Genomic DNA, 12,734 nt, shown 5'->3' on the forward strand with positions numbered 1-12,734 from the left:
ATATTAATCTATTTATTTCCTATCGACAATAAAATTCTTTGGAATATATCAAAGACCAAAGCGGCAAAAAGTGGTCTCGAAAGATTATTTCATTTCCAGAGCATTCGCTTCTTAGATTAAAAGATATTTGAACTTTGAAACAATCAAGTTTCATTTTATTTCCCGAATAATGTTCAACGTAATTGACGTCTATTTTGAACGTGGATATCAACACGTTCACGCCGGCGCGTTCCACCGGTTGCTCACGCTCGAACCTGCCATCAGGCGGCGTGCACCACCGGTGGCTCATACCTGAATCTTCTATCAGTCGGTGTGTACCAACAAGAATATAGCTCGTTTAGTAACTAGAAAATATTATAGTTGTAAATTTAAATAATAGTATAATAACGGCACTCAAATAATAATCCATACGCAACGCCAGCATGAACGTGTTAATCCACAATTAAAATGAATACTTGGTAATAATACTTAATATTGATCACAATGTTTTATTAACGTATATTGGAGAAAAAAATAGCCTGAAGCAGCCTTAAAATGCAGGTACATTATTTAAATAACAAAATTCTTTCAATTTTATGTTCTTATTTTAATATACCTTCACGACTATTTCTATTATCGATTAACACAGAGATACAATTAAAAAATTCTCTAAATGAATCATACATAACAGACTTAATTGGTATCGCGTGACATACATAAATTATTTGTTTATAAAGAAGCAAGTTAGACTTGCTCTTGAAGAACTAAATATATACTTGAAGCGTTTCCAACGAGATTTGCATCGTTGCTTGTTGATTACAGGTGACGAACAATATCGAGGCGCCGGGGGATCCAGTAGCGGAAGTCCTCCAGCGAGTCTGCTGGTGGTTCCTCAACCTTTGACCGTGAAACCATCTCATCCGTCGCATCTGAACCCCCATTTAGGTGGACCACACTCTCATCCGCCGAGAAAGTACCAATGCAAGATGTGTCCACAGGTAAGTAATCGAAAATGTCCTAATTTTCTTCCTATTTTAGCTTTCTATTCTAATTTTTTAACTCAGAGATCCGAGTCTTTATTCTTATCATTTTTCATTTTGCATTTTGTAACGTCGCATCGATGACGCGGTCATTGACGATATTGGCATTTTGATGTATATTATTTTATGGCTAAATCATGTTTCTGGATTCGGGGGTTTCACAATTTTATTGAAGTTCTGCAAATTAGGGGAATAATTTTTATCGATAGACAGTTTCAGGAAAACCTACGTAGAAAAATTATAGGGAGAAGTTTTAAGAAGAACAGGTATAGTGTTTCAGATACATAGAATGCGCACATTTTGACCACCGTGAGAAAATTTCACACTACTATTAAAGCTTATTTTTGATTTAGAACATAAGTGAAGATTTTTTAATACGCGAGTCGGATAATTTTGGTAATTGATAATAGACAATCGCGAAAATATAGTTCCTCGTATTACATTAAATTATTATTCGATCGACAATTCTCTGAGATGAAAATCTCGGATTCTACATAAAATATCGCGAAAATTCCTAACGAATTACCTAGATGATAATCGTATTCCGTAATTTGCATAATATTTCTATCGTATTGTATTCTATTCTACTATATCGTTCTATAATATTCTATTATAATAATTTATCTTATATCTATAATAACAATTAAGGAAGTTTCCTACTCAGGTTTTAGTTGTTTAATTGCATTCCCACCAATTACCATTACAGGCATAACTTGGTAAGATAACTGTTAATTTTATTTAATCTTTATCTAGAAAAAATACATAAAAATGGATATAAAAATGTAATTGAACGGTCCCGTTCTTTCGTCAGCTAATGAGTAATTTTATGGTGTTTTAACGCTTTATGATGTTCCCTTAGGCCTTGTGCGTATAGTAGTGATTTTCGCCGCAGGCTTGCGTTGTTTCCACTGCAATTGAACAAAGCCACGAGGGTTATTCGGCTCTCGCCACTGTTGTAAAACATCAGCAAGCAGTTTCTACTGTTCCTGGTTAGAATACGCCGTGGAAACGCGAAAAGAGATACCGCCCCCCTTAGCCTTTCTCCTTTTTAATTTCCCCTCTTACCCTGTCAGTTGTCCCAGCGTAATTTTGGACTACCATTCTTTTTTCGCTTTCTGTGACCAGGAACTTCGTGCTTCCTACTTTGTCTTTCAAGTACATTTGTTTTTCAATCGAAAAGCGAACGATTTCAAGGTAAATTCTTACAGGATTTGAGTTCCAGGATTCCAGGATTTGAGCAGAAATTCTTCAAAGCTTTCTTACTATTTCTATATCGCGGTTTTCTTTGACCAATTTAGCCTATTTCAGTTTCTATGTGTATCGCCCATTCAGTATGATGGTCAACTAGATTATAAATTTACCCTTTGATGTGGTTTCGCCACTTGAAGAACTATAATATTATATAAATATTGTACATAATCAACAGTAGTTTGGAATAAATTCTCCTAAAATCTGTGACTTTCCCTTTATCGTATTTTTTCTATCAAATTAATCCCTCTTTAATAAATTAATTAATTATTAATCCTAATTAATAATCCCTCTTTATGGTCCAAGTCCTCATGGTCGATCTTCATAAATCCATTATGATAATCTTCAATGTAATTGCAAAAATATAGAAATGCTTCTGTAAAGATGTTTCATCGCTTTCCTTGTCTAATCTTAATTTCCAAGAATACTTCGAATATTCCCTCAAGTCTCTCCATTTCTCCATCTGCCCTAAAAAAAAAAGAAAAAGAAAAAGAAAGAAGACAAAACTGCATAAATTCCATTCTCTCTCTTTCTTCTCGAAGAAGCTTTCCTCGGGCCCGAACATTTTTCGTCTTGCACGTATCTCATCCGGACGTGTATCGATTTTATTTCTATTTGTGCCTCCCTCCTAGCCGGAGGTCTAGTACGTCCCCGAACGTCGGAGATCCTCAAGTTTAGGAAAAAGGTTGCTCGCGACTGTTTCTCGAAATGGAGCCGCGCCGCCTGTCGAGAAGAGGATCTTGTCGTTTACATCGTGTCGTCGAGAAGCCAGGGATTTTGCTTAATCGCGAAAGCACACGAAAGCACAGCAGCTTGCCAGTGTTTGCAATTAGCCGCGTTAACGATTCAGGGAAATTGGACGAAAGAGGAAAAATTATGTGCACCAATCAAAGTTCCCTTTTCCTCGTACCTACGAACAATTAATGCAAATGATTGGAAACATTTTTGTTCAACATCATTTAGAAGTTATATTTGCTCGCGAAAGTATTGGAACGTTTATGAGAAAGGAATAGAAATTCATTTTTATTATTATTCCTTTCTGTATATTGTGATCTCATTTTACGGAATGAAGATTAATACGCGGTAAGTCTATTTGACGATTGAATTAAGTATCTCCGCTAATTGGTATAGTTAATTATGTGTTGTGTGAGAACGATTTGGATTATCGTTGGATTATCACTGTGATAAATCACTTTCACAATATTTCCCATATAACCGTGTTCGATTTCTTCCTATGAAAATGTATAAGATCGAAATGGAGTTAAATTTAAGAATTTAATTTTAAGAACGCCGTGATCGTATATATAGGAAAGTCGAGAAGCAGAAGTGTCAACCTTTGAACGGTATCGTTCGTCCTGTTGCAGTAGGTAATGAAAGGGTTGAAAGGTGATTTTCGGAAATTGAGCTGTCACCAACGATTTTCCGCTACGTTTACGACCGGATTTCAAATACCCAGGTACATCCATCCAAGATGTACCTCTAACTCTTTCTTTTATAGGGCCATTTACAGATTTTAAAAAGTCTTGCAGTCCTCTAAATGTCTACACCAGGAAGCTTATAAACTTGAGTCGCACTTTCCCTTTCTCATCTTTGGTATTTTTAGCGTTTATCGCAATGAAACTACAGAAAGATGTTGGATCGTGAAAATTTGATCAGGATTTTGAAAATGTCTACTGGCTTATGTATCTTATTAATTTGATTAAAAAAGTACTTGTTCGAAGGGATTCATCTAATTTGAAATTCTTTCAAGATGATTAATGTAAGAAAGCTTCGATTCTCTCAAACGAGGATGTTTGAGAGAAAACTAGAATTTTCTTTGGTATGTTTAGCAACTATCGTAGAATTTAGAAAGTTAGTTGAATCGATGATGTCCAGCGAAATGAGGGATTTTTTGGTAGCATAAAATTAGCTCGCGAAACGTAATCGGGAAATGAGAATTATGCATAATGAAGCTTGCAGCGTCAGGTTTCTTAGAAACCTCGACGACTGTTTAAAGGAAGATGATATAAAAGCTAAGTGGAAACGTTACGATAAGGAAGGTATAGAAGTGGCTGCCATAAGATTAAATAAGAGCAAAAATAATAGAAGAAGAGAATAAAAAATAATACGCTGGAAAATAGAAGAAACGCGTAGAAGCAAAAAGGAAGAGAAGAAGCTAAAGAGGAAATGAAAGTGTATGATGAACAAGGGTAAGACGAAGTATGCTCGAATTAAAATAACATTTGCTACCGCCTAATCTCCCAACATTGAAACGCCTGAAGAGAAGTTAATGATAAAAATGCACAGCGCAATAAAATCAAACAAAAAAAAAAAAGTAAAATTCCAAAAGAAGAACATCCAAGAAAACGTATACGAGGGAAGAAATGATGCACGTAGCCCAAGGAAAAATCATCGATCTACAAGATAAATCGAGAGACTGAAACGCAGCGACGAATAAAGGACGACGATGAATCGGCTGGTAGAGGAAGAGACAAGGCGAAGAAGAGACAGAAACTAGAGAGACCGAAGGACGAGCGGCGCAACGTACCATAAGATGGATCGTTAAAATTTAATGATATTCACCGAACGTTTATAGAATAGGACAGATTATCATAGGCCGGAGGCCAGTGAAACACATCGTGCATGATCTGACACGTATATCTTGCCTGTTTCCGTTGAAAAACAACAATTATTGTCTGCCATTAAGCGAACAGGCGCGAGAGAGAGCGCACGATGGAAGAATGCGTGGATTTCGCAGAATATCGTAACAAACGATAAATATTGTGGATATAAGTTATATCGATCGATGGAATTGGAGCGTCGTTTTTCCTCGTTTCAAAAGTGGCGGAGAATGAAAATTGGGAAACAGATATCCTTCTTTCTCCGGTTATTCTTTTACGAAACTTTATGTAAGCACATGATCTTCAATTGGAATATCGTAACGAAGAGATTTGGCGATTCTTCTGGCATCGACCTCGGTTTTCGATCGTTTCGCTGTTTCTTTCAAATCGTTCTTTCGTAAAAGTCCATATGCGTTCTTTCAATTTTGAATAATAACGCAGCACCAGAAAATGTTCTGCTATCAAATTTATATCTGAACGCGTTCACGTGTGTGAAAAAAAATAATGCTACTCACGTAGTAATTGTATAATATACAAGCAGTGTGGTGTGATAAACAAGTAATATCTTGTGATATCTGTAAAAATGCAAAACGTACAGAGAAGATTATTTACAGAGCTACAGAACGAGGGCAGGTTTCAGGATGGAAATCTTAAGAAAGCCATAATTTCAATGCGTGTGGCACGGTTCAAGAATCACCCGATAGAAGCAAAGTGCAACCGCAATGTGTTTCGAACTTGTTCGATCGAAACACCTGACAGAGTCACAGTGTGAAAGAACGTCGACGACATCGCAGTCTCGAGAAACGAGCGTTTAACTTCTACGCAACGATCATCTTCGGATTTTCATCGAGCGACCAAGCGTCTAATGAAACTTGTTGCAGAAATTTGCCGCAACGAAACGTTCAGAAGATTCTTCTTCGATGGAACTCCTGACAAATCTTCTAAGAAATTCTACTTCCAAAATGCACGAAAAACGTGCCGTGTAAAATCCTCGACCGTCTCATCGTCGCTTTTAAATTCCTATAGAGGAAACCTGTACCTACAAGATGTAATCGCTCGGCGACACTGTAAATTATAACATTCTGCTTGCCAAAACCACAAAGAGCACACCACGTGGAAACATCAACCACCTCGTTATCACTTTGAAATTTCAACAGATTCGAACAGCTCCAGTACTGCAGAGCCCATCGATAACGACACCGTAAAAGCACATCGAAGCTACGCTCCCTTATCGTTTTGCCGTGCGTTGAAGAGAGCACAAGTGAAAGAAAAATGCCCAGGTACACGAATATACCGTTGCGCGAGATCTATGTAATTTGCCAGCCGACCCCCTCCCCTTTCTCTTTGCCGTTCTTGTTGCCTCCCTCTGCCCTCCCGTAGCCGGGAATCTGTAATTTTCGTCGATTTAATCCTCGGCGAGTTCGCTCGCTATTTATTACACTGTAATATTGAAATAAGCGGCTGACGAATAAGCGGGTCGCCGTATCTCGCTCTCTCCACACGATCGGGTTTATGCGCGCGAGTAGCGCTCGTCTTATTTGCCGCGGCTGATAAGACCCAGAAAGCCATTAAAGCGTTGCCTTGATCGGCATTTAATGAAGAAAATCATAATAACGAAGCAGCTGCAACCCCCCACTCGCTAATCTCGCCGCCGCTTCCTCAATTATCGACGCCGACGACCACAGGATCGGGCCGTGACTAGTATCGAATTAAGGGTATCGAAGGCAGCTCGAAGAAGAGGCCCTTCTTCACCGAGAAACCGTGATGAACTGTGCTTCTTTGTCGCTGGAATCATCTTACGATAGAGTTCGATACTCTTCGTTCCTTAATTAATAGGTTAAGACAGGGCGATACGAGTTAATATTAATCTTCAACGCCTGCTTGAGATGTTCTTTATTTCTTAATTAATGGGAAATTAGTGGAATTAGGGAAGCAATGGAATATATAGAGCGGTAGGAGGGACGGGCGGGGAGTTCAAAGAGGGGGAGATTCTTCATAAACGACACGCGGTGGGTCGCGTCGTCGTTGTTTGTCGTTAAAAATGAATGGAATGTGATTTTATTGAGAAATGATTTTTCGACATTTTGTACTTTTCAATCATTGGCGTAAGATAAGATAACACTTGACACCATAAAGAGAAATGTTCTGTACTTTTTAACTCTTTGTACACACACACACATATATAAACAAATAAATAACTGTACTTCTTTGTTAGCTAAGGTGGTTTTACGACAAAACCCAACTTTTGTTATTTTTTAATGTTTCTGTAATGACGAGGATAATCTAGGATTTCTTGAATTAATCTTAATAGGTAACATATTTAAAAAGAAATATTCTTCGGTTAAGAGAAGGTATTGAGCATATATTGGAGGTAAATTTAAAGAATAGCGTTCTTCTCATCATAAACCGTGTTTCCGTGTCGTTAGAACCGCAGGGTTTTCCTTTATTTTTTAATTTTTAGGGTAAGGTAGTCGGTCGTAAGCGTTAATTTTAATCTGAAAATTTTAACACCTCAAAGGCAAGTATTCTTTGTTCGTCAACTTGTAGGAAATTAGGGGAATGGAAAAACGAGGAAATTCTTTTGTCTTTGCTTCTTGTCGAATTGAAGATATCCGAGGGAGTGATAAAGAAGAGGCTTCTCTTCTTCGAGAACACGCGATAAATCGCGTCTCTTCGTGGCCGAAATGACTTTACGATAGAGTCAGATATTCTTTATTTCTTAATTAATAGGGTAATGTGGGCTTTGTTTGAGCTAATCTTAATCTTCAACGCTTGCAACTTCGTACAGAATAATCAAACTTGTATATTATGAGATACTGTTAGCCTTTAATTAATAGGCTAAGGTAAGGTTATTTCAGCTAATCTTAATCTTCAACACCTGCAACTTTGTACAGAATAATGAATCTCGTTGTATATTACGAGACACTATTAGTCTTGAACGTAATAACGAAAAAATATCGTGTACTTTAGATCCGACAAGAAAAGATAAAATCAAACAACATTTTTTTCTTTCGTATTCTCCTGTCGTAATTAATTCAAGTATTAAAAATTATCGTGGAAAATCAACATTCCTGAAGGACGGCCAATAAAATCGCGACATAACTCGGTTAAAAAGTAAAGTGGAAAAACAGAAAAGGAAGCCACGTTAAACTTCAATCAGCCGATGAGATCGTTTAAAGAACGATAGCAGGAGTTTGATTATGGGGAAGAAGACGATTCAGCAAGTTTGTCATCGCGACAGACGGTCGCCAAGGAACGAACAGTTCCACCGCGGGGCGGAAAAAAGGAAACCGTAGACGAACAGTGCAGAGAGGGGTAAAGAGAAAAAGGAAAAGAGTCATAGAAGGCCGCCGCCATCGTTGAGGCGGTTCACTTTCGACGATAGTTAATAATTAGCGTTACGAGGAACGATATGTGACGGTGCGTCAGACGCTGCTCCACGTTCGTTACGTATTATTTTACAGCCGGACGATGATTCTTATTGTAATTAAGCTTCCAGCTGAAGAGAAGCCTGGCAGAATCGTAAATTTCGAGTTTATGGAGACGAAGAGTAGGCGGTGCGGTAATATTAATCACGCTTATCATACTTAGCATTCAGTGCATTGTTTCGTCAAGTATTCGCTTTTTTATTCTTTCAAAAGGAAAAAGTCAATTTGAAAAGGATATAGGATTTTCTTGAGGTTTTTAATTCGATTTCGTCTGGGATAATGCACATACACATTGTAACAGTAGTCTATATCAGGTTGTCCCAAAAGTATTATAAGGAAACGATACTTTGGTTTTGTAAGGAAATAATAGACGCACAGAGTTCTTTGTTTTATATTATTTTATTGAATTACGCATTATCCATTTTGTTCTCTTACTACAAACGTTTGAAACTTTTCCTACAATCTAATGCATGGCGGAATATTAGAAAATGTTATACGTAATATTGTATATTATCATTATATATAGTAGAGTATTTAAGGCAAATTTCTTTTAAAGAAATTAAAAATTGAAATTAGCCTGTTTACCGATTGTGATCGATTCGTCGTTTCAAAGAATAGCGATCGGTATAGCACTTTTTCAAAATTTCTAATTCGATCAAATCTTTTGAAAGTTCGATTTCGTAAAAGAAATTAAGGCTAGTTGAGAGTAACGCGATCGCTGATCGCGGTCCATTTCTTATTCATCATTTATTACCATTTCTGAAATTCCCTTCTTCAACGTATCTTCTCTTTGCTTCCTATTTTTATGTTCGATATTTCATACACTTTAAACACTCATTCGATATCCTACATTCACATTACGCAATACATTAAGAAACTCATCAATTTCTTGAGAAATTTCCTCGAATCGTGTGACACGCGTTTTATCGATAGCGCAAAGCCCAAGGAATTTGTCATATATTCTCATATCTGAACAACGATATAGAAACGTATAAAAGACTCGAATTTTTTAGCCAAATTACTGTGAGAAACAAAGCTTTCGCCACGTCAAAATTTATGCTATATTTCCTGTGACGGAGGTGCGTTTACCTCAGTATGATTCGAGAGGCGAGCGAAGCCGAGCGAGGAATAAACTCGCGGCCGATATTATTCCGCGAATAATTTCCGCGGCGCGGTTAACTAGATCCGCGTTGCGGTTTCCCGTTGCGGGCCACTGTGGTGTTTCACGATCGATCGACCGATCGATCGAGGCCTGGATGATGATGGTCTGCGAAAACGGAAAAGGAACAGAAGAAAATCGAGCGGTTTGATCGAAAAGGAGGGCAAAAACCGATCGAAGGAATCGATGGAAGCGGAAAAGAACGAGGACGAGGCGCGTCAAGGTTGCACCCTTGAATCGTGAATCGAGAGGTCGATGAATGGGGGATCGCGGTATAGATGTCGAAGGGAAAGTGAATCGAAAAGGAAGGACTGATTCTCGAGGAAATTGTGATAAGTTACAGAGGAAAGGAAAAACGAACGGGAAGCGGAGTAAAATTGGAAGAAGTGGAAGGAAGTTTTTAGGAAGCAGTTGAGGATGAGAAAAGGAAGATACCTTTAAGAAGTAACGAAGAAATAGTTTAAGAAATAATGGAGTGATTCTGGCTTTTCGAATTCTCTGAAACTAAAATGTTTCAAGAGTATTCGCTTTCATACGCACCAGTTTCTATTGGCTAAATAACCAACCAAAGAAACAATAATTAACGACAGGGTCTGAAACGCATTAATTTTCGTAAACGCGAGACTCGAGGCGTCTCAGAACTTTTTAGCTTGAAATAAAGTTCCAAGTGGAAAATTTGTACACACTCACACAGATTTGAAGAGACTGAAAGTAGATCTGATCGCTATCGATCTATAGTACAAACTAGTACGAAATAAACTTACAAGTGTACGAAATACAACGATTAAAGGAAGAAGGACACGAAGACGAGTGTGAATACTATGCCAAGTTAGAGTAAAATGATTCCGTGGACAGGCAACGATTCGAGAAATCGTCGATCGGAGAAAGAAACATGACGAAGGAGTAGAAGAAGGATGGAAAAGGAGGATGAGGCAGGATGCTGTGCTCGTCACGGTACACTAGCCCCCGGACTTGAATCTCGGGGCCCCCCGGGCACGGAGGTGCATAGCTTCATTCACCAGTCAGCCACTTTTTTACCCTTTCTTTTTCCTTCTTCTCTCTCTCCCTATTTCTTCTTATTCCCTGTCCCCTCTTCTTCTTCTTCTCGCTTGCTTGGTCGGCAGAGTACACGCCGCTCCTGGAAGGACGCCGGATCGAGGGGAAAACAACGCCGAAGAGATTACAGTGTTGCGAAATGACAGCCCAGTCGATTAGTGCCCCCCCTCTTTTCGATGTTAAGATGTCTTCCACAGTCGTGTTCTTCGACCCTGCGACGCGATTCTCCGAAGTTTTAGTTACATGCTTTCAGATATGATTTAAGAGTGTTGTTTTTCGAAAGCCTAGGAATCGAGGTTTCACATTTGTTCAGAATTTTCGAATTGCACGTTCGATTCGTTAGAACGTAACGTTGAAGTTATTGGAATTTGGATGTGAAGCTGAGGATCTTAAAAGTCCTAGCGCTGGAAATTTACAGTTTTGAATTTCTTCGTCTTTAAATATACGAACGCTGTAATTCGCGAAATTTCCAAATCTTCCGATGCTTCGATTTTCTAATTTGTAAATTTTCGAATTGCGAAATCTTCAAATCTTCGAATTTTCCAATTTCCACGTCTTTGAATTTCTAAACGTTCAAATCTTCGAAGGATACCAAATTCAGGCTGCAAAATTCTAAAGCTTCATCATCCTCGTTCGCGACACCCATTTCCATAATAATTCCTCGTTACACCAAATACAAATCTCCTCGATCATTTTCCCTGTCACCGTTTCTCTGTCTTTGCTGCGAATCTTCTTCGCCATTCAGCAAGCAACATTCAAACTTTTCAGTCGGCATTGAAATGGTACAATTTTTCAAATTATACGTCTGCTTAGGCTGATGCATTTTACCATCGTTTCTTCGCTCGATCCGTAATATCACGTTCTATTCGCATCCTCGATCGAAGTGCTAGTCACTCGTCCGTGGCTACGTGTTTCTTGCAACCGTGTCTCTTTTTACTAAGCTACGTGTGCCTCCGCTTAGTTACACTTATCGGATGACTGGTAATCTCGTGACGATTTGTTCCTAACATGTTGGCCGATTTAAACGCAGCCGCGATCATTCCATTACCGGAATGATCCAGATCAAAATACTCGATCTTCCGAAAGAATTCGAGGTGAAATTTGGCTCGGAAAAATTCCACGAGTTTGCCCCTTCCTCGCGCTATTTAGCAGACACAAAAATGGAAATATCGAAATATTAAGCACATAAAATAACGTATTCTCAAGTTCTTTCCCAAATTTTTTAGAAACAATACGTCTTTTCTTTTTTGATCAAATAATTTATTAGACGCGAAGACACGATACCAGACATGATAATTTGCTACACTTTCTAGACCAGATTATTTGTTTGGATTAGTCAAAAATGCTCAAACATCGCTTGCTTTCTTGAAAAAGGAACAAGAACAAGGATCGTGTTCAAGTCGTGAACTCTCCAATTGTTAGAAAAAACCACCTGTTAGAAAGTAAAAAGGAATTCCTAAACAATTTCTAAACAAAGAAGGAAGCGTTTCATCGAAATAGCCTCGAATTATTCTTTGGGCCAAATTGTCTGTCACATTAGTCGAAACTGCTTCAATATTGGTCCGTTTATCCAAAGAGATAAAACACTCATGGACAAGGATCGCGTTTTACTCATGAACTCTTCAACTTGACAAAAACTACGCTAATATACATATAATAGATTAAAAAAAAATTCCTAAATATAATTTCCTACGAAGAAGAAAGTATGTTCCATCAAGGTGGGCCGAAATTATTTTCTGGGCCAAATTATCTATCAGATTAGACAAAAATCGTCGGGTCACGCGACATAGCGAACCCGCTACGGTCGGCAGCGAAACAGAGTCGAAAGGATCGGGCCCTGAAACAGGCAGAAAGGGACCAGAAGGGTAAGATTATCGTGTGGAGCACGCCTCGCGGCAGAGACTCGATTAAAATTAGATCTAAGCCGATGTTTTTGAGATGGTCGAGGATGAAGAGAGGGGACCGAAGTTTCTCCGACGGGGGCCTCGTTCGTTTCACCGGCCGATGCTACGCGTCGGTCCCTTTCTTCTCTCCTTCTCTCGCGGTAGCAGGCGAAAAGGGGGATAAAAAAGAATCGAGTGGAAAAAATGACGGGCCTCTCGCTACCGTGGTGCGTGATCAGGTGAGCCTTCTCCCTACCACTTTGTCGGAGATGTACCCTCACACGTCGAACAGACCCGTGTTGTTTCTTTGTGTGGCTCCTCCGGATCTCTCCCTCTCTCTA

The 12,734-nt window shown here is 38.8% G+C and overlaps 1 protein-coding gene across 2 annotated transcripts in view; it reads left to right on the plus strand.

Annotated features, from left to right (window-relative positions):
- The window catches only part of LOC117154980 (zinc finger protein rotund), a 248,618-nt gene that overhangs the window by 150,512 nt on the left and 85,372 nt on the right, over nt 1-12,734 (plus strand). For both annotated transcript variants that reach the window (XM_033330489.2, XM_033330488.2), the window contains one exon: nt 802-977. In XM_033330489.2, coding sequence (XP_033186380.1) covers nt 802-977 — 176 coding nt within the window. The remainder of the gene's footprint in view (nt 1-801; nt 978-12,734) is intronic.

Source organism: Bombus vancouverensis, chromosome 12 (assembly GCF_051014615.1).
Source record: "Bombus vancouverensis nearcticus chromosome 12, iyBomVanc1_principal, whole genome shotgun sequence".
In the NCBI taxonomy this organism is placed as follows: Eukaryota; Metazoa; Arthropoda; class Insecta; order Hymenoptera; family Apidae; genus Bombus; species Bombus vancouverensis.